The 24027-nt window shown below is 37.6% G+C and overlaps 2 protein-coding genes across 2 annotated transcripts in view; one reads left to right on the forward strand and one right to left on the reverse strand.

Annotated features, from left to right (window-relative positions):
* Positions 1-4260: 4260 nt before the first annotated feature.
* LOC102810181 (uncharacterized) lies at positions 4261-12701 on the reverse strand. The gene is made up of 3 exons (XM_085502153.1): positions 12144-12701; positions 5476-5587; positions 4261-5096 (listed from the first exon to the last, which is right to left on the reverse strand). The coding sequence occupies exons 1-3, from the start codon at positions 12468-12470 to the stop codon at positions 4873-4875; spliced, it is 663 nt and encodes a 220-aa protein (XP_085358279.1). The 5' UTR covers positions 12471-12701; the 3' UTR covers positions 4261-4872.
* Positions 12702-23757: 11056 nt separating this feature from the next.
* Positions 23758-24027, forward strand: part of LOC100372462 (cAMP-dependent protein kinase regulatory subunit-like) — a 36415-nt gene continuing 36145 nt past the window's right edge. Inside the window, exon 1 of the mRNA XM_085502157.1 lies at positions 23758-23962. Coding sequence (XP_085358283.1) covers positions 23798-23962 — 165 coding nt within the window. The 5' untranslated portion in view covers positions 23758-23797. The remainder of the gene's footprint in view (positions 23963-24027) is intronic.

Genomic DNA, 24027 nt, shown 5'->3' on the forward strand with positions numbered 1-24027 from the left:
GGTTATGTCACGTGACATAACTCGGGAGGTCACATTTGTCCAATCAGCATCGAGCAGTCGAGCAGACATCGTCTCTTTTGTACTAGACTGGCTTACGAGTACAGTCCGGACTTTATTGTATTGTCCCGTCCCGTCCCGAATTTGTCAGTACAACTCTTTACATACAGTGTGCAGATACGATTGGCGGTAGTCACGCTCGAACTACACAATAACCAACGTGTGCACTGCACAATTGTAACAACGGTGTTTTATGTAAGCTATTGTACGGTGACGTCTGGAGGTCACGAATGCACGAATGTGTGATTGTATATTCAACAAATTATATTAAGGTAGCGAGACTATTATTTGTGTTGAAAATTACGATTTTCACATTTATTTATTAATTGATGAAATGCACTATAAACTTTCATGTGATAAAGTCAACATAACATAGAATGTCATGTAAGTTGGTTAAAATGTAGATTTTCTGAAGGGAAGCAAGGCAGCCTCAGTAGTGTTTTCCAAAATCAACAACACAGGTTTAATCTGTGTGCCTATAAGTTTCAAAGATAAACTCAAGACAAAGCAATGTTAGGATGTGTTATCAGTAGCTATCTGACACACAATGAGTGTTTCCAAACATTTGAGTGGTTTGTCTCCGCCCCTGTTTGTTTCACAAATTAGTCATTTGCATATGAATGTGTCAGATACAAGGTCACACAGCCACTGAAAAAAAAGCATTGATTTTGGTGTTTTCATATGCCGAATTTATCCAATTATAGCTATTCCATTCCTTTATTTTTTTGGTTTCCAATAGCCTTACACATTTGGATGTCCCTACACATGTTAAAACAGACCCTGATGGGAAAACAAATTGATTGTGCCGATAAACAAGTTTGAAAATCTTTGCTGTTACTTCATGGACGTTTTCTAGGAGTTTATGTTTTTCAAAATACAAGGTCTTTAACAAAAAATAACGTATACGTATTGTCGTCAGATTAACACCAAATTTTCACAGCTTTAAGGTGACAGTGAGAAGAACTTGAATGTGTCCAGACAAACTATTTCATCGATTATTTACCAACGAGTTGTGGTTTGAGTTGGGGGCAATGCGACTAAAACAGTAATTAAAATTCAGCACACTATTTTTTTAAAACGCGTTGCTTGAATAAAACTGACCAGACACATTCAATTTACCAGACTATTGAACAACTAGGAAAAGTGAAAAAAATACTTCTTATCGCCAGCATAAATGCGTAATTATTTTTTTTACAGAAAAAGTAATTTTTCACCTTTGATTGAGTAACGCGTCGTAGAATGCAGATACCGGCATGCAAAATACACTTGTGAAAAGCTTGAAATCTGGCGATTCTAAAAATATATACTTTCCCGGGTCTATTTGTAGTCATTTAGTCACAATTAGAAGATGAAAACAAGTTTGCAAATAATAGTCCCGCTAACTTAAGTTACGTTTCTTCTACTAAGCTCCATGTGTGTGTATTTTTTACATAGTACTATCTAGGCTAGTTGGGTTCGCTTGGATTTATAATACAAATACATCTTTTTAGTCATAGGTAACAACATGTGTATATATGGTATATTTCAAAAATGTATTTTTTTTTTATTTTTTTTTTCAGTCTTCGAGCGTTGTAAAACATACATTGAATAGACCATACCCTCAATATTCTAGACATCGTTGCTAATAGTTGTGGGTTCATAACCTGACGCTGACGTTGTCAATTCCAGGGATTATGCCAGGGAATCATGGGACATCACTGTTTGCGTTGTTTGCACTGCTAATCTGTCGTTTGTGTTTCGTTGTCAGTAAATTTGCTGTGAGGGGTCGAGGTTCAACATTATTCTCTCAGTGCCCTCCAAGACAGTGGCCGAGAAACAACGCCTGAAATATCTTGCTTGTACAAGCCAGATGCATACATAAATATCGGTATCAGGTGAAAGATATATTCATGAGTGTTCAGGACGAAAAACAAAATTCATAGAAATGATTGTTTCGCGACAAAAAACAGTAAAATGTCTAAACTGCAAGGCATACTGAGAAATGATATGGTCTCGCATTTTCAGTACATAATACAATACAATGATTACATATAAAATACAATACTTTACTTTTATCCGTACTACCGGTACTTCAAGTCAAATAATGTAGATACATGATAATGTTTAAAGTACCTGTGAAGAGCTTGCTACCCTGATATCTAATATCTCATGATGGTATGTGAATATTATCATAGTTTATATATCTGAGCATTAATATTTTAATTTAAAAAATGAGTTTCAAAGTTGCTGTCTGTTATCGGTCATTTATTGCATTTCACAACGAAGTTCCACATCCAGATGGTCCTCATTTGCATACAAGTATTCAAGTATTGAAATGTTACTGTAATTGTTTTTCACTTTCACCCACTAAACGCCACTTAGTGAGCGATGATCGTGTGTTAGTGATCGTGTGTTGAGATATTGACTCTGACGGTGTGGATCGTTCATACGTGTGCAGTATAATGTCACCAGAAGACCAATTGCTCAATAATTTTTTCCACCCGGGGAAAAAAAATAAAATGAGAGACATTCAACTCATACTAATCGATCTTCAAATATTCTATTAATTGCTAGACAACAAAATCACAATTTTTATTAGCATACTAGTTACTAAGTAATTCACACATTTGTGAAAGGAATAGTTCAACAACTACAGGTTTTACGGTATTCAGTGCATGGCACTTGCATGGCTTCCCATTTCCTTTGTCTGGCGTTTGATGGCGCACTTTCACTTTGAGATAAATCGGAAAAGTCGACAGCGGCAGGAAGGAGATGCGGCTACAACTCCGAATTCTGTTGTTGTTGTTTTTTTTAATTTTACTCGAAGATTTTTTTTACACAAATGTCCATTTGTGGCAAGAGAATCTAAAAACATAAATGTGTAGGTGAACGTTTCACAGACACATTTATTTCAATATCGCCAAAAACTAAAAACGGCGTGGCGTAAAATAATAAATAATAGATAAAAGCAGTTAGGACTGATACATCGGAATGCTCTGTTGTCTTCTGGCTACACTTGACCACAGTATTGACCTATACATATATTACTATACGTCTGAGGTCGTCCAACCACTCAGGCCCAGAACATATATACCACAATGATGGATGTGTACTAGGCTGAAACCTTCTTGAGAAATTTGGTTTTAATACTATACAAGTACGTCTCAACACTGTAACCTGAATGGGGTTACTGCATTGTACACGCGAGATTCACTAATGTGGGATTAAGCGTGTCATTTTACTATGTTTTCAGGAACGATGAAAAGTTCACAAAATATGTAGTACTCAAGACAATACCTTGAAATTAAACGAAGGAGTGTTGTCAATGCCATGTCACCACGCTGAAATCATAAACTAACTCCAATGCCGATAATATGGTTACTGTGAGGGTAAGATTAAGTAGATTAGAATATTATCCGTATCGTTACCATAACATTTTATTTATGACGAAGTCAGCAACATTCCCGCACGAATGTAGTGTAGTGTCCATGGTTACTTAGATTTACATATATACATGCTACACACCAGATACACATTTTACTGCTCAAAGTAAAAAATGATACAGTTGACATTATATCAGGTTGGCACACTTTATTATAACAAAGCGCGTATTAAAACGGGGTACGTACATTTTCCTCTCCCAAAGACCTACATAAAAGCAAGGGTTCCGATATATGTTCACCAAAACAAATCCGAACCTCATGCAAGAATAAGGCGCCTTCGTACCGACCCAGAGTGAGTTCCTTCACACGTGACATTCGGAGTACTGTCCGATCCGCAAAACTCCATAAATGGCACCTTGTATATTACACAATATAGTATTGTAAAATAACATTCACACTTCTTATGACGAGCACAGTGTTTATACAATTTTAATGGTAGAGTTAAAGCGCGGTGGTAGTCGCGCAGCGCGTGTTCGAATTTCATGTAAATAAACAATGTATTTTACACGCGTTGTATATGTCGCTATGAGTTCCATATCGAACAGGACGCGGCGCGACCACTACCACCCTTTAAACCTGTCTAAACCAAACCCTGCGCAAAGCAGAAACATCTCACCAGAACGTGTGTAAACTACTAAAATTTTATTTCCGGTGTTTCGGTTTAGACAGGTACACTTACATTGAACAGTTAACATGATATGCCCGTATATGTTATATGAAAATTCGGTCGGATTAAAGCCATTTCAGCCTGAGACATATATTACAACAATTGCTTGATAAGTGACTAGGCTGGAAGAAAAAAAAAGATCTTCTGTGAAAAGGCTCCGACATCTAAAATACATTACAAATAATGAATGCCCTTGACAAGCCTAGTTAAATAGCTCCGCCCCCCCCAAAAAAAAACGTTTACATATTGTTTGCATATAAACGATCATGCTGTGAGTATCTTGAGAAATCGGCAAGGCCTCTTCCTCAATGAATGTAACAAGGTTGGTAGTAGCAGAGCGCCACCAGTCTAATATTTCGCGTTCAAAATAATGTAAAAAAAAAAAAAGATTTTCGCCAGCGCCATACTACGTATATATTCTCTTGGCTGCGAGTATAATAGTTTATCAGTAATCCGAGGTCTCACTGCATTGAGTCTCGTAATAGCTTTTTCATCAATTCACCACCCTTAAAGTAAATGTATTTCAAATAGTATAAAAATTACAGATTTAAACTAATATTGCAATATTGCAAGTTATATATATATATTGCATTCATATAATAAAAAGTGACTGCCGTAAGTACGCACAATGCTTTAGACAGTTCGTATTCAACATGAACCCTAGAGGGCGCCATATCATTCAAGTTTACATTATCCTCAATAACATTGTGATCTTATTACTTATTATTATTCCAACATAAACTGCGGTGATTCGTACTCCGCCGCTTCAGACCCAGGCCGTGAGTGTAGGAGTTTCCGAACTACGTTTCTATCTTGTTTGACCTTATATGTCCGTATCCATGGTGACATACTATTTCTACTAGCTTTTCTGCTAGATCTGCCAGTTCTTTCACCGTTCTCAGAGATGTTCACAATTCCAGGCCAGTATCGTTGATCCTGGATAAACTGGTCTGCCGAAGAGAAGACAAGAGTTGGTTAATATCTAAAATTAATTGTCTTAACAAACTCCGAAAGTAACTACATTATCTTGATTAAACTATAAAAAAAAAAAAAACGTCGTTCTTTTTAGGATGCGTGCTAAAGCCAATCAACTTTTAAATTCTATGAGAACAATGTCCTAGCGTGTACGCTTCTCTCTGTTCGTGTGTCAAGCCGAACCCAGATTTTTTTACAACTTTGCTAACCTAGCCGACCGAACTATCACATACCATAGACCCAATCATTAAATTTACTGGTAATACATTCTACCAGATACATGCATGCGAGTAATAAACATCATACCGATACCATGGTTACTAGAAGTCTTCTGGTAACCGTGCCCATACGTACGTGATCGTATGATTCGCCTGGAATCGGAGACTGAGTTGAAATCGTCTTTTATTTCATCCTTCGTTGGAGCGAACTCCACATTCAACGGCGTTGCCACGGCTACTTCATCTTCCTGTAACGTGAATAGAGATGGCTTTCAATAAACGAGCATAGACTAACAACACGTGTATGTAACCACACAATATCTAAACAAGCGACGCTAGAACCACAAGTCCAAGTTCAATGCCAATATCGCGTGTTGATATTGCTAACATGGAATCATTGTTCAATCTATACCCATACACAAAATTGGGAATTCCACATCGATTCCAGTCAGACGTCGTAAAACCACGCCTCTATCTAAATGTCTAGTTTTCACCGTACAGCTATAAAGAATCCTGCTTCCCATGCATGTACGCATAATATATTGATTTTGAGTGTGCTGAGGCTTTTCAGTACCTGTTTTTGCCAATAATTGCTCCAAAAATGCACATCTATGTATATCAAACACATTTTCGCATATTTTTATGAACGAATTTGAATCCATATGTTTAATTTTAGTTCAGTATGTAAAGCTTGAATGCGTTTGACTTTGTTACATTGCAATACAAATCAATATACCATGCACAAATTACAATACACCAATTGTGTTTTAATGAAATATATATTGACACAACATTGACCAACTTGAGTACATAAACATTATTTGAGAATTTGAATCCCTGAAATTAATTTCAGTACACATTTGAATGTATCTAAAAACAAAACACTAAAGTATAATCATTTTTTTTAATGTACACAATAAAATGCATAAGTATGTGTTGCCCCCCCCCCCTGCAGACAATACCGTAGAGACTGCAACCTTCGGTGAGCAAAACGGTTAGGAACCTTTTTATCGTATGTTTTGTAAGGCGGGGAACTCTTTATAGTTTTGTAAATCGTCTAATTTTTCAAAGTTCCTATCCGGCAAGTTTTGTTTTGGTTTTTACTATATACAGATCTACTTTATTTAGCCATATTTTCATTCAAACTGCATTGTAAGAGGGAAGATTGTAATAATTAATACATGTCGGTTAGTGTTAACGTGAAATTAACATATTAAATTAACAAATAGTTTTTACTTATCCGTCAGTCTGGGTGGAATATTTAGATACAATGTAATCACATCACAGATGTATAATGCTGTCCAAAGAACTTTAACAGATTCACAGTGAATAAAGTGACGTAATAACGTTTCAACGTTACTTTTGCAAAATGCGGTTCACGATGCGGAATAACAGCTAGAAAATAATATGGTCTACCTTCTATAGAAAGATTCACTGGTGATATACAAGGGCAAATTAAAAATATCTTTCCAATCACAATTCCAAAATTGTAGTTCTTGTTCAAAAAAAGAGATAACAACTTTGAAACCAATGGGTATTTCTGGCCTGTCATACCTTTTCCCACATTTCCTATCTTAGTATGGCAGTTATTATTCCCTGCCAACACAGAAAGCTGTTTTAAAGGTTCCCAGTTTCTGACATATCCTTCCTGGTCATTCACATCAAAGACGTAGCATTTGACAAACATGCCTTGGAAGAAAACATTTTTTAACAAAGATTTTGTGATTATTTCATATTATGGTATTGTATATTCCAATGTTGTTTTTCAATAGTGTTTTGTTGATATATTTTCGACCAACTATATAAAATACATTTAATACATTTAGGCATCTGCTAAACATTCGATTATGTAGTTGCATCTAAAGATAAGTGTCCTTCAATTGGGTAATAAGAGAGAGCAGTCTTCCATTGGTGAACAATAATGAGATTTGGATAACGTTGGATCCATTTTACTTTCAAGGAGTGATAAGAAGCTATTGTATCAATCATTTAAGGCCCCTAGCTTGTTCTACTTGTATTCCTAGCAAATTTGTCTGAACCATTCCAAAGTAATCTATATAGAACTGTCTTGAAGTTCAATGTGAGCACAATACTATTCAATACAAACAACAGTTTTGGATGGATGGCGATTTTATGATCTGAATTATTCCAATTGATGTTAACATGAATTATATTCGTAAACAATTCTGAATAGAGTCTCCGCATGTTCAGGTTATAGCATTTATCCCCTCACAGGAGTATATTCCAACAGTTTTGCATATTTGTTGTACATTTATGTATGGTGTTTTTCTTCTTCTGTAACCTACCGGCGTTAACCGACGTGATGCCATGTCTGCGGCCGTACATAGTATAGTATATGGAGAGGGGTGGAAAGGGGGATAGCTACAGGTTACAGGAATTAAAAACGGTATTTTACGTTTTTACAGGAAATAAAATGTGTTTTTACACTTTACAGATAAAGCAAACTCCTAATTACATTTTACATTTTTATAATATTTTTGATAATTTGGGTTAAGAATCAAAATTGGAAATTGCGTACTAATTACGACATTCAATTCGGAAAATGCTTTATACGCTTACAAAAAATAATATTTTTGTACAAATTACGGACGAATAAAATAGCTGATTACAATTTACATTTTGCCCGTGTCTAGGAATTTACGTTTTTTTATTTATTTAAAATACATTATTACGAAAATAAAAACAATTGATTACAGCTTACGAAAATACCCTTTGCCGACCCTCTATGAAGGTGTGTCTTGGCGTTGTATTCATATAACGCATATGAATGAATACATGGCTGAGAAATCGTCGTTGCGCATGGCAGTGACTTTGGCTGGTGAAACTAATGAACCAAAAGTAGTTGAAAACTTGAAAAAAACATTCTTTATTTGATTAGGTGAAGTAGCGCGCATAGTACAACATGCATAGTACGTCCACGGTAAAATTGCCAGCGGAAAATTGCAGGATTTTTTTTTAGTTGCGAACGTTGTAGTCGTTATTTCGATTCGCAGTTTACCATCTTCCACTAGTATAAAAAAATCATGGTTGATATACAGTGTATTGTGTTTGGCATATTCTAAAGGTAAATTATAGAATGAGGAGGTCATAGTGATGGATCGTGTGGTTCCACGTACTGTACATGTAGGGTTGTCCTCCTTCGTATCGATGGAAATAATGTGTGGTCCCTGGACTACGCCATAGCACATACCCCCATTAAAGTAATACACGTAGTGTCAGTGTTATTAGGTTACAATGCAAAGATGATAATAATAAGCACGCAATAAAACCATGGACCCATGCGTTTACCACTTGATATACGTGCGCCTTCATCGACTTAAGCAAACGCGACTTTCACAGGCCAAAAAAACTATTTCCCTCTGAGATTTAAATAAATAACATCCCGTGAACACGAACTGTACCAACTAGGGCCGAGTACACGTTTGTTAATCACGTGAAATACGCGGTTATGATGCTTGGTACTCGCTGTAAATGTGCTAGTCAGGCATTTCAAATCAGGTTGAGCCTGACTAAAATCTACTGAAAGTACAAAACTTTGTCTTACTCACTTACATGTGACCATAGCAACTAAACATGTATATTCAGCGCACCAACTACGTACCATGCGCTTTATAACTTCACGCATGCATGTATTCATCGGCCGTCGGTTTTGTGGGGGGCAGTCAATTTGGGTTATTTATTGCCAAGGGACCGAGTAGACATTGCAGTTAACAACTGATAAAAGCTCAGCAAAGTTAACAAATGAAATGACCTCTGTTCTGAAGTATATCAGCTCAATAAATATTCGATAAATCACCCTGTGCTTATAGCAACGTCCCCAGCTATTCGCCGTATCCCCATGGAGTACACACTCCCCAGTATGCATGTGCTGTTTGATATATGCACTAAGTCGACACACTATTTGACATTTCTTTATCCACTGTGCGTTACTTGTTCGACTGTACAGTACGGCGTCGATGGCAGCAATTGTTTGCCATTGAAGAGTAGTTACTACGACTATTAAGCGGGCTTTAGCGTCACAAACGCCCCGAATGTATATTCACCGGAATGGAGCGTTCACTAATTCAACCAGCCACTGAAATCTGGGGTAGATCGTTTACTAAATCCACATCATGTTCGGGTTGTTGTATACGTTGAAAGCGGTTCGTTTAGTTCTAATTTGATATACGTCAAATTCATGTGGTTTATATCCTATCCATTCCAAGCCAAGCACTGAACATATTGAACGTGTGATTTTCTTCTGCTGAATGAAATCTACTAATCATGTTAACGCCCTAACCCCGACCACCACCACCACTACAGCCACAACTACCAAAAAGTGATTGTAACAATTCAATATTTTTTTTGGATTTTTCCCAAATTAATATTGGATGAAATGGACATCAATTTTTATTGATTGTCTCGTCTTCACAATTTTTCACTTAGAAAAAGTCAGAAGTACCAGTGAAAGTTGACTTTGGCATAGTAATGCAAAACTATTGTCACTCTTATTAATTTTTAAAGATTAAATTAGCAAAGAAAAACTAATCATAATCTTCAAACAGGCTTTTTTTTTAGAATTTACATTAAACGTTGAACAAATAAAATATCAAACCCATGGAAACCGAATTAACGGGGTGCATCCACATCCGAATTAACGCGTCCATGACGTCACACTTCGAAGAGAATACTTCTATTAATGGTAAGGCAATGGATTCGTGCAAATATTTCCCCGTGTGCGTTAATCGAAGTATTCAAACTACCCCAACTACGGGGTTTCTCAGGTGCAAAATGTAATGATAGGTTATTTATTAACTCCGTGCTCACTGACACAAATGTTCAAATAAATAGAAATGATATACATTTATACACAGTACGCGTAAATATGTAAATATGTGTTTGTTACCAGAAAATTATCATGTTTTTAAATATGATGTCGCAACTTCACCAACAAAAAAATGATTTTAATGTGATAACTTCAAAAAATGGATAGCTACCCCATATTTTCTTCGTATATTAGATTTATCAATTTTATGAAAGATAGGTTTGACATTTTTTATTAAATCTAAATTTGCATAATCACAATAATTATCGTTACTTTATAACAGTAAATATTTTAATGAAATGAAGTTAAAAAAGTCAAAAAAATAAATATAAGGAGTTGCTATCATATGTTATTTGTGAAAACAACCCCATTCTAAAGACGTTAGAACCAAAAATCATTAAAAATAAAACTAATTTGTTATATGCGTGATTACTTTTCTAATCATACCCCCCCCCCACTTTAAAATATTTCACGTGTCTTCAGTGTATCCTGCACTAAATCAATGTCAAATTGTGGATTAAACATCATTATTATTATATTATTCAACAATATTATTCGGCGGAGTGGAGCAATGCAATAGATTTAGCGTAGATTCTACTACGGCATAAGAAGTTCTTTTTCTTCTTGCATGTATATTGCACTACATCGTGTCGCGGTATAACATGATATGGTGCAATGAACACACACAGGAGAAAATATTCATGCAACGCATATTTAATTTATTGGCCAACCAAAATATTTTCCAGTTATTTGCATTCTATCATCATTATGGCTTAATATCACACAAATTACAAAATATGAAGAAAAAAAAATAGTGAAAAACGCAGCCCGTTCATTGAGAAGTCGGACAAAATAATAAAATGGAACAAATTGGTATGTTATTCACATGACTTGTTATTTTCAAAAAATATTACTCACTACTGTGACTTGTTCAAGAAATTTCAAATGTGAGCGCTGAGGAGAGTGTAGAAATACTTGGTACTGAGTATACCTGTTATAATTGTACTCGTTTTACTTATTTGTGAATATAGAAGGGTGAAACTAGCAACTTTGGAAGTAAACCCGTAATAAATAAACACTTATGAGTGAGTGATTTATCGTGGCACGGTGTTTCCAGAGGTTAAATATTATGCATTTACTCCACGGTATGGTAGATTCAATCTCTTTCAGAAATAAACAAGAACTTGCCGAAAATAAGAAAGCCGTGACTTAAGTTTTTATGCTCAAATTGATTTTCTTTTTCTCTGGTCATCGTGAAATGTCCATTCCGATGTGGAAATGAAGGCTGTCGTCACAGTGATTTGACAAAGTTTACAATACAAAATCAATGTCAGTCTGTCGATTAACGTGACACCTACCACCTGTGGAGTTGGCATTTGAGAAGAGACACTAAAATGCACAGTGGCAATAAAGCCGGTCGTTTTGTTCCTTGCTATTGATATCTGGTCATTATTATTCCTATTGATCTCCACCTTGACACGTAACACATATCTGCCCCGTGATAACAATACCACCGTCACTAAAGAACATTATGGTTGCTAGATACGGGAGTAATCTCCGCTTAGTGTTCCGCGACCATTCTTTCACCACAGTGCTTTTTAATCGATAATTTTGAATTTGGTTAACGATGTTATTGTTGAATTTCATAGACTTGGAAACAGGTGATAAATGTACCGTGACCACTAAATGCGACGGTGTTTAAACCTGTACTCTTAAATTATGCATACAATTGCATGGTGCACGTAACAAGTGGGATGAAATGACGTGTTGTTGTTTTGTTTTGTTTTTGTATTAAGCCAGAAACATGGATATTTTGAAGTCTTGCTTGTTTTCGAGCATAGAACACAATAACGTATACGCCCCTATGTACACAATATAATACAGTCGCCAGGTACAATACACCTGCTGTAATAGATACACACGGTGTCTTCGTTTTCATTGCATAAAACATGAAATAGTAAAAAAACTTCAAATCTCACCTCTCGAACCCTAGCTCGGGACCTATTGCTTCCAGCGGACCACCTGAGTTTTGTCGGTTGTGGCAACGCCTGCCTACTCCGTCTCGTCTGGTCTTTTATAAAGTCTGTATTGGTGCGGTCTAAGCTGACCACAGTCGGACAAGCAATATGTCTGCTCCTCTGATTCGAATGGTGTCTTACGCTCTGGGTCGTCAACAGGGGTGTCGCTTTAATGTTGTTACACAGGCGATGAACACCAGTGTCTTCGCTACGTGCCGGTATGCTACGATTAATAGTGCCCTGTTTTGCCAGCCCCGTAATAACCTGCCTTTGCGAATACACACTCATCGTCTTCCTGTAAGCACACCAACTGAGTATATGGTTTCTTGTTATGTCAGTAGCTTGAAATCTACCAGTCAATATTCAGTACACGACAACGCCACGGCATCCACACTCTTTTTGTTCACGCAGTCAACCGAAGAAATATTAGAACGTTGCTTAACTCAGTCGCCGGAGATCGGAACGAAGCGAAGGACGAACGTAGTCAGTGATGCCGGCGATTTTAGGTCAGTCAAATAAATATGCAGCGAGGGCAACATAGACGGACCAGTACGGGCATACGTCATGGGAATGGTAACAATAAAAAAAAAAACACAATGGTCAGCCTTGTGTAAACAAATCAGACTGTTTGATTGTTTATTATTTCATTTAGCATGTCGTTCCTGTCACAATATTTCTCACAAAAGTAGCCGCGTATGTGCCAATTGAGCTATTTCGTTGCGTTCAGACAATCACTGCATACTCATGGCGATTCTGAAAAGCGGACGTAGTCAATAAACATGCAATTACCGTATTAGCTTAGTGCTGTATCAAAAGACCGTTTAATATCAGATACACAGGTATTGTACATTTCTGCTAATTGTCGCAGATGTTGTCAGGGGTTACGACGCCTATTTAAAAATACTGTTATCGATGGACAAATAAAATTGGGCACATGCTTACTTCTTATCATGGTTTGATATTTTCTGAGTTCTGCACAATCATTCGAAGTCGCAATTCAATGAGGTCGATGATGACCACTCTGTGCTCTTCAGTAAAAATTCAAATACAAATGACTAAGTTCGCAATGTGTTAGTGTCATATTTCTTGTGTTTGTTTGTATATTTTGAAATTATATTACTCCGTATCATGTTAGTACTGTATTTATATATCAATAATAAACCACGCATTCTGCAAAAAAAAACAAAGTAATTGAAAAAATGCGCCGGCAGAGGCGCAAGAACGCGTAATGAATAATTGTCCAGCAAATGCCATGATGGGATAACCTGTCTGTTTCACGGGTTTTAAATTGATGTACTGTCGGTTAAAATTGTCTGTTATGCTGTTCTTTAATGCATTTTCTTTACATGTTAATATTTATCATCTTCCCATGGTCTCAAAGGAATGGGTACATCTTAATCCGAATTTACATGATTTCGCCGGGAATGCACATATTTTCGACGGTAATGTACATGATCATAATAGAGATGTACATAATATCAATGGGAATGCACGTGATCTCAATAGGATTGTACATGATATTACTCGAAATGCACATGATGTCAATGGGAATATATTGGATTTCAACGGAAAGTACATGGTATTAATGAGAATATACATGTTATCAATGCGAATGTATATGTTATCAATGGGAATGTACATGTTATCGATAGAAATGTACATGGTATGAATGGGAATGTACATGTTATCAATGAGAATGTATATGTTATCAATGAGAATGTATATGTTATCAATGGGAATGTATATGTTATCACTGGGAATGTACATGTTATCAATGGGAATGTACATGTTATCAATGGGAATGTACATGTTATCAATGAGAATGTATATGTTATCACTGGGAATGTATATGTTATCACTGGGAATGTACATGTTATCAATGGGAATGTACATGTTATCAATGGGAATGTACATGTTATCAATGAGAATGTATATGTTATCACTGGGAATGTATATGTTATCACTAGGAATGTACATGTTATCAATGGGAATGCACATGTTATCGATAGAAATGTACATGGTATGAATGGGAATGTACATGTTATCAATGAGAATGTATATGTTATCACTGGGAATGTACATGTTATCAATGGGAATGTACATGTTATCAATGGGAATGTACATGTTATCAATGAGAATGTATATGTTATCACTGGGAATGTATATGTTATCACTGGGAATGTACATGTTATCATTGGGAATGTACATGTTATCAATGGGAATGTACATGTTATCAATGAGGATGTATATGTTATCACTGGGAATATACACAATCCCAATGGGAATATACATGATCTTGATGGGATGTAAGTGCTAACAATTGGATTGCACATGATCTCAATGGGAATGTAATCGACCTCAACAGGAATGTACGCAATTCCTTGATCTCAATGAGGAAGTATATGATCTTAATGGGAATGTACATGTTATAAATGGGAATGTACGCAATCTCAATGGACACATACATGGTATCAATGGGAAAGTATATGATATAAATGGAAATGTACGCAATCTGAACAATGGAAAATGGGGTAACAATGGAAAATTACCATTGATCTCAATGGTAATTTACGCAATCTCACTGGGAATTGTCGTAATTTCAATGGGTATGTACATGTTATAAAGGGGAAAGTACATGATATCAATGGGAATGTACAAAATATCAATGGGAATGTACGTAACCTCAATAGAAATGTACATGATATTAATGGGAAAGTATATGATCCCAATAGGAATGTACGCAATCTCAATGGGAATGTACGTAATCTCAATGGGAATGTACGCAATCTCAATGGGAATGTACATGATATCAATGGGATTGTACATGGTATACATGGGAATGTACGTAATCTCAATAGGAATGTATACGATATCAATGGGAATGTACGCAATCTCATTGGGAATGTACGTAATCTCAATGCGAATGCACATGGTATCAATGGGAATGTGCGTAATCTGAATAGGAATGTACATGGTATCAATGGGAATGTACGCAATGGAATGTAAAGATCGCAATGGGAAAGTATATGATCTCAATGGGAATGTAAAGACCTCAATGGGAATGTAAAGATTTGAATGGGAATATATATGATCTCAATGGGAATGTACGCAATCGCAATTAGAATGTACATGTAGGAATTTACATGATATACATTTATCCGAATGTACAAGATTTCACCGGGAATGCACATGATATACATTGACTCAACAGGAATATACGCAATCCCAACGGGAATGTACACATGATTTTGAAGCAATGTACATGGCTTCAATGAAAAAGTACATGACCCTCATGAAATTGTATATATTAAAATGCTATGTATGTTAAAATATTGTTGTCCAATTAAGTAAAAATGTTAAAATTTGTGTCTAACTTCTTTCAATATTTTTTCATATGACGACAAATTGAATGACTATAGCTATAAAACACTACCTCTTGTCTAATGCTCAATTCACCGCCTTGGAAGAACCCAATTTTTTGAAGGTTTATCTCAAATATACTTAATTTGAAAACGCAAATTGTATTATTCGTATCGTAAACAGTGATTTAGGCAACAAATCCACTTGCATTATAAGCCTGGGGGCTATAATGATACATGTGAAAACAATTATACGAAAAATACGGTAAAATCCAAAATAATTAAAAACGTGAAATTCGGATTAACATGAGTGTATATATATATAGATTAATTGTCTTGTCTATACACAGTGTAAAAAGAGCCTGGTGGTTCGCTGTCGCTTTTTGTGACTTTGCCCTTATCACCATAGATGAAGAGAGGAGTGTACAGGGGGACATGTCTTACCTCGTTGTTATTTGATTGTCAATCTAACATTTCCGGTAAATTGTCCTAGGATATACTGATGCATTATAATTTTGCAACCTTATGATATTCATGAAGTTATGTTATTATGCAAGAGTTAATACACGTTTAAATGTCTCGGGAGAAAACTGGTGATGAATTCATATTGTGAAATACAGGCATAATGTCAATAGGTATATATTTAGAACATAATACAAAGCTTATTACTAATTACTAGCTATATATTTAGTATATAACTCAAAGCAGATTATATTCTGCGCAACAGTTTTGTTTTGATTTGATTGTGAATTTGAGCACATACGAACTACACACTGCCACATACTGACTGCGAATTTTGATTTTGTCGGGATTGGAAAGTGGGAACAACTAAGATTTTTGATATGACGGTAAGCACAGGTTTGAGGATTATGGGAAACATCCTGTCATTCGAAATTAAACTAACCATTGTTTTGTAGTTTATTGTGTTGTTTTGAATATCGTCCGATTGGGTCAGTTTGTCTTTGCGGTCACTTTGATGTACACTATAATTGTATGTACTAGACCATTTTGCCTACACTGGTAATGATAGTGGCTGGGCTGAAGTGTGTTGCGTCTATAGTAGTGATAAAATCCATGCAATGGCTGAATCATGTTTTGGATGTGTAGAGAAATGGTCAAGGTTTTGCAGTGACTGAAGTATGTTCTGGGTGTGTAGCATAATGGTCAAGGTTTTACAGTGGCCGAAGTATGTTCTGGATGTGTAGCACAGTGGTCAAGGTTGTGCAGTGACTGAAGTATGTTCTGGATGTGTAGCACAGTGGTCAAGGTTTTACAGTGGCCGAAGTATGTTCTGGATGTGTAGCACAGTGGTCAAGGTTGTTCAGTGGCTGAATTATGTTCTGGGTGTGTAGTACAATGGTCAAGGTTGTGCAGTGACTGAAGTATGTTCTGGATGTGTAGCACAGTGGTCAAGGTTTTACAGTGGCTGAAGTATGTTCTGGGTGTGTAGCACAATGGTCAAGGTTTTACAGTGGCTGAAGTATGTTCTGGATGTGTAGCACAGTGGTCAAGGTCTTGCAGTGGCTGAAGTATGTTCTGGATGTGTAGCACAGTGGTCAAGGTTTTACAGTGGCTGAAGTATGTTCTGGGTGTGTAGCACAATTGTCAAGGTTTTACAGTGGCTGAATTATGTTCTGGGTGTGTAGTACAATGGTCAAGGTTGTGCAGTGACTGAAGTATGTTCTGGATGTGTAGCACAGTGGTCAAGGTTTTACAGTGGCTGAAGTATGTTCTGGGTGTGTAGCACAATGGTCAAGGTTTTACAGTGGCTGAAGTATGTTCTGGATGTGTAGCACAGTGGAGAATGTTTTACAGTGGCTGAAGTATGTTCTGGATGTGTAGCACAGTGGTCAAGTCTGTACAGTGGCTGAAGTATGCTCTGGATGTGTAGCACAGTGGTCAAGGTTTTACAGTGGCTGAATTATGTTCTGGGTGTGTAGCACAATGGTCAAGGTTTTACAGTGGCTGAAGTATGTTCTGGATGTGTATCACAGTGGCCAATGTTTTACAGTGGCTGAAGTATGTTCTGGATGTGTAGCACAGTGTTCAAGTTTGTACAGTGGCTGAAGTATGCTCTGGATGTGTAGCACAGTGGTCAAAGTTTTACATTGGCGGAAGCATGTTCTGGATGTGTAGCACAGTGGTCAATGTTGTACATTGGCTGAAGTATATTCTGAATGTGTAGCACAGTGGTCAAGGTTTTGCAGTGGCCGAAGTATATTCTTGATGATTAGCACAGTGGTCAAGGTTGTTCAGTGGCTGAATTATGTTCTGGATGTGTAGTGCAATGGTCAAGGTTGTTCAGTGACTGAAGTATGTTCTGGATGTGTAGCACAGTGGTAAAGGTTTTGCAGTGGCTGAAGTATGTTCTGGATGTGTAGCACAGTGGTCAAGGTTATTCAGTGGCTGAAGTATGTTCTGGATGTGTAGTACAATGGTCAAGGTTGTTCAGTGGCTGACGTATGTTCTGGGTGTGTAGTGCAATGGTTAAGGTTGTGCAGTGGCCGAAATATGTTCTGGTGTGTAGTGCAATGGCCAAGGTTTTGCAGTGGCTGAAGTATGTTCTGGATGTGTAGCACAGTGGTCAAGGTTTTGCAGTGGCCGAAGTATGTTTTGGATGATTAGCACAGTGGTCAAGGTTGTTCAGTGGCTGAATTATGTTCTGGGAGTGTCGTACAATGGTCAAGGTTTTACAGTGGCTGAAGTATGTTCTGGATGTGTAGCTCAGTGGTCAAGGTTTTACATTGGCTGAAGCATGTTCTGGATGTGTAGCACAGTGGTCAAGGTTTTACTGTGGCTGAAGCATGTTCTGGATGTGTAGCACAGTGGTCAAGGTTGTACATTGGCTGAAGTATGTTCTGGATGTGTAGCACAGTGGTCAAGGTTTTGCAGTGGATGAAGTATGTTCTGGATGTGTAGCCCAGTGGTCAAGGATTTGCAGTGGCCGAAGTATATTTTGGATGATTAGCACAGTGGTCAAGGTTGTTCAGTGGCTGAATGTGTAGTACAATGGTCAAGGTTGTTCAGTGATTGAAGTATGTTCTGGATGTGTAGCACAGTGGTCAAGGTTGTTCAGTGGCTGAATTATGTTCTGGGAGTGTCGTACAATGGTCAAGGTTTTACAGTGGCTGAAGTATGTTCTGGATGTGTAGCACAGTGGTCAAGTTTGTACAGTGGCTGAAGTATGCTCTTGATGTGTAGCTCAGTGATCAAGGTTTTACATTGGCTGAAGCATGTTCTGGATGTGTAGCACAGTGGTCAAGGTTGTACATTGGCTGAAGTATGTTCTGGATGTGTAGCACAGTGGTCAAGGTTTTGCAGTGGATGAAGTATGTTCTGGATGTGTAGCACAGTGGTCAAGGTTTTGCAGTGGCCGAAGTATATTTTGGATGATTAGCACAGTGGTCAAGGTTGTTCAGTGGCTGAATTATGTTCTGGATGTGTAGTACAATGGTCAAGGTTGTTCAGTGATTGAAGTATGTTCTGGATGTGTAGCACAGTGGTCAAGGTTTTGCAGTGGCTGAAGTATGTTCTGGATGTGTAGCACAGTGGTCAAGGTTGTTCAGTGGCTGAAGTATGTTCTGGATGTGTAGTACAATGGTCAAGGTTGTTCAGTGGCTGACGTATGTTCTGGGTGTGTAGTGCAATGGTCAAGGTTGTGCAGTGGCTGAAATATGTTCTGGTGTGCAGTGCAATGGCCAAGGTTTTGCAATGGCTGAAGTATGTTCTGGATGTGTAGCACAGTGGTCAAGGTTTTGCAGTGGCCGAAGTATGTTCTAGATGATTAGCACAGTGGTCAAGGTTGTTCGGTGGCTGAATTATGTTCTGGGAGTGTAGTACAATGGTCAAGGTTTTACAGTGGCTGAAGTATGTTCTGGGTGTGTAGCACAGTGGTCAAGTTTGTACAGTGGCTGAAGTATGCTCTTGATGTGTAGCTCAGTGGTCAAGGTTTTACATTGGCTGAAGCATGTTCTGGATGTGTAGCACAATGGTCAAGGTTGTACATTGGCTGAGGTATGTTCTGGATGAGTAGCACAGTGGTCAAGGTTTTGCAGTGGCTGAAGTATGTTCTGGATGTGTAGCACAGTGGTCAAGGTTGTTCAGTGGCTGAAGTATGTTCTAGGTGTTTAGTACAATGGTCAAGGTTGTTCAGTGGCTGAAGTATGTTCTGGATGTGTAGTGCAATGTTCAAGGTTGTGCAGTGGCTGAAGTATGTTCTGGTGTGTAGTGCAATGTTCAAGGTTGTGCAGTGGCTGAAGTATGTTCTGGTGTGTAGTGCAATGTTCAAGGTTGTGCAGAGGCTGAAGTATGTTCTGGTGTGTAGTGCAATGGCCAATGGTTGTGCAGTGGCTGAAGTATGTTCTGGGTGTGTAGTGCAATGGTCGAGGTTGTTTAGTGGCTGAAGTATGTTCTGGATGATTAGCACAGTGGTCAAGGTTGTTCAGTGGCTGAAACATGTTCTGGGAGTGTAGTACAATGGTCAAGGTTTTACAGTGGCTGAAGTATGTTCTGGATGTGTAGCACAGTGGTCAAGTTTGTACAGTGGCTGAAGTATGCTCTTGATGTGTAGCACAGTGATCAAGGTTTTACATTGGCTGAATCATGTTCTGAATGTGTAGCACAGTGGTCAAGGTTGTACATTGGCTGAAGTATGTTCTGGATGTGTAGCACTGTGGTCAAGGTTGTACATTGGCTGAAGTATGTTCTGGATGTGTAGCACAGTGGTCAAAGTTTTGCAGTGGCTGAAGTATGTTCTGGATGATTAGCACAGTGATCAAGGTTGTTCAGTGGCTGAAGTATGTTCTGGATGTGTAGTACAATGGTCAAGGTTGTTCAGTGGCTGAAGTATGTTCTGGATGTGTAGTACAATGGTCAAGGTTGTGCAGTGGCTGAAGTATGTTCTGGTGTGTAGTGCAATGTTCAAGGTTGTGCAGAGGCTGAAGTATGTTCTGGTGTGTAGTGCAATGGCCAATGGTTGTGCAGTGGCTGAAGTATGTTCTGGGTGTGTAGTGCAATGGTCGAGGTTGTTTAGTGGCTGAAGTATGTTCTGGATTATTAGCACAGTGGTCAAGGTTGTTCAGTGGCTGAAATATGTTCTGGGAGTGTAGTACAATGGTCAAGGTTTTACAGTGGCTGAAGTATGTTCTGGATGTGTAGCACAGTGGTCAAGTTTGTACAGTGGCTGAAGTATGCTCTTGATGTGTAGCACAGTGGTCAAGGTTTTACATTGGCTGAAGCATGTTCTGAATGTGTAGCACAGTGGTCTAGGTTGTACATTGGCTGAAGTATGTTCTGGATGTGTAGCACTGTGGTCAAGGTTGTACATTGGCTGAAGTATGTTCTGGATGTGTAGCACAGTGGTCAAGGTTTTGCTGTGGCTGAAGTATGTTCTGGATGATTAGCACAGTGATCAAGGTTGTTCAGTGGCTGAAGTATGTTCTGGGTGTGTAGTACAATGGTCAAGGCTGTACAGTGGCTGAAGTATGTTCTGGATGTGTAGTGCAATGGTCAAGGTAGTTCAGTGGCTGAAGTATGTTCTGGGTGTGTAGTGCAATGGTCAAGGTTGTACAGTGGCTGAAGTATGTTATAATTTGTTATTATTTTTAGAAATGTTTAAGCGTTAATTAAAGCTCGGGTCGTCATCTGAGCATGCGTCATTGTTCACAAACAAGCGTTTGCATTTTTAGCGTGTGTTATCGTCGCTTGGGACTCAATTCTCGCGCGTGCGCAGGTGACGAACCTCCCGCTTTAAGGTAGAGATGCAGTTTATTTGGCTTGCTTTTTAATTGAGTAATTAGACACTGAAGATGGTATTATATATCCAACATGTCATATATTTTCTGAAAGCTTATTATAAAAACTTTGTAAAACCTGTTTTTATTTTAAATATCCAGAATGCGTTTTTGATTTTGGGTCAAAAATATGCTTTTTTGGACAAAAGTGGTTTAAAAAAAATTAGCTTAAAAACTTCAAGTCCGTTTGTGGGTAAAATTACATCACTGGATACCTTGGTATACTACTAATTCAAATGCGTCCACTCATCTCTCTAATGGCTTTCAAAGTCGCACAGCATGACCTCAAAGTTCACTCTTTTCTATTTTTGCATAATTTATATATCCAAGTTAATTGCGGACTTGTTATTTTTGTTCCACTCGCCGTAATAAACTGTCCGGACGCATTTTGAAGGGGGAACACCTTGTCAATAATGTGTGAAAATTTCGAGGCAAATGGCCAAAGCGTCTATCAGCTATTTTAATTTAAAACACAAAAATTCACCAAAAATAGAAGACGAGAAAAAGGCTAATTTGCATCTTTGCGCGTTAAACCGGGAATTACTGTTTTGTTATACTTTGTCATACTTTCTACTACTTTCCTAATTAAATTATGTTCATAACGTGTTGTAAATTTAATTAGATTTTTAAAAACTTGTTGGAGACATGATGAACATAATTTTTATATGGTAAGTGCATGCACATAAGGTTGTTAAGTGACACGTTTCCATATGACAACAGAACACAGTCGCTACTTACAGTTGGGGTCGAGCAATCTTACAAAAAGTTAAAACCAATCAGTAGCAATGCTTGACAGTGTCGAAGGTTTGCTGTTCAAAATTCAATTACAGTAACATTATGATTATCAATTCTATATTGTTCCATTTGCGGAGTGCTTCCGGTGAATTATTATGAATTGCGCGCTCGATATCTTACGTTTTTGAGAAGCGATTAAGTTCTATAATATATCGTACTTCAGGTATGGTCCCCGGTGACTATACCTGTGGTGCAATTGATATTCATAACCATGCAGATTTGTTGAGAGCAATATTCTTAAAAGTTGTTCCCATTGTAATTGGTAATATTCCAATATTTTGCTGCCGTATAAATTGTACCACGCGTAAGTCATTCTTTTGAGGCGTGATATGTTTCCCTGTGTATCAAAAACGGCGTAGTTAGGAACCGCCGCAAAAGGGCGTGGTAAACAATGATGCAATATGGTTGAAAACATATTTTTTTAAATACAGTTCGACATTGCACGTTGAAGACTAAATCATACTATAATTTATAATAAACTAAACATGTTCAAATTGTTTGTGGAGCACACTGTATAATATTCGTTCGACAAAAAACACACAAATACGCATGCGCGATGATTGTCCGTGTCAATTGATAATTTTATTGTTTCATGGAACGAGTGCTTGTTTTTTGCGAGGAGAACAGCGGTTTTAGTTCATGATGAATCATAATCGAATGTATTCATCAATTAAAACTATCAAACAACATCATTAAAAATGTAATGTTCGTCCAAAGTGTATCGTTTAAAGTACAGCAACATACGAAACAATAGCTTAGTCTGTAGCTATCCCCTCTAAACCAAAATGAAGCAAAACAAGTATATACCATATGAGTATATGTACATGCACATTGTATGCAGTATTTTAAAATTCATGGGGATGCAAATATGAACAATAACAAAATAACACTAAACACAGAACGCGTGATTTCTTGCGCAATTATTTACATGTGAATATATGACTGTTTCTAAATCGGGCATAAAATAGCGATGTATATAGTTCAATTGGGCGGGGAAGCATGACAAACGAAATGATAGTTCGTGCTCATCATCAAATATCCATCAACTTATTGATAATCACGTTGACCCACATTTATATTGAAAGCGAGGCCAATTGACGTCATAGCATTATCTGATTGGCTATTCGTGGAAAATAATTGCATCCAAGGTTTTCGTACAAAACTGCCCATGGTTTGTTGATAAGCAGGGAAATTTTCAATCTACAACAATATCTAATTAAATTTGCGACACAGAATAGCAATTATAAAAAGTGCAACCTATGACGAAACTGTCATAAACTCAAATTACATCTCCGAGGCGCTCGTGAACAGGTACTATATGTCCATCGCGCGATGGGTGAATAAGCAGCTGTGACATTCATTAAGATAATATATGTCGGCGCATTTTATTGGCCGTTCAGTGGAAAACAACAGGAACATTAAGTCACCATTTCGGGGGTATTTATCAGTTACAGAAAAAAAATGCATTAGAAGTGAACAAATTTGAAACTAGTGTAAACGCAAAGATAACAAATTGTACTGTTTCTTTATTTAACTCTAATAAAACCAGAATCAGATATTGGGGGTAACTCATAATCAGACCAATCAGCAAGTGCCTTTCATAAAGCGGTGAAGGCGGAACGTTACAGCTGAATAGCGAGGTGTTCCGCGGTTCATTACTATCATCAACATGGCGGCCAATATGGACGACGAACAGAGTTTGAAAGAATGCGAAGCTTATGTTCAAAGGCACAGTATTCAGCAAGTTTTAAAGGAATGCATAGTTCAGCTATGTATCAACAGACCAGAAAATCCACTGACTTTCCTGCGTGAACATTTCGAGAAACTAGAAAGGGTGAGTCGTTCTCTAAGGGCCCTTTAGTTTCTTGTGTTATGTCTCGGTCCATCACATCGGTCGTA

This window comes from Saccoglossus kowalevskii, chromosome 8, assembly GCF_978046115.1.
Source record: "Saccoglossus kowalevskii chromosome 8, keSacKowa6.1, whole genome shotgun sequence".
Classification (NCBI taxonomy): Eukaryota; Metazoa; Hemichordata; class Enteropneusta; family Harrimaniidae; genus Saccoglossus; species Saccoglossus kowalevskii.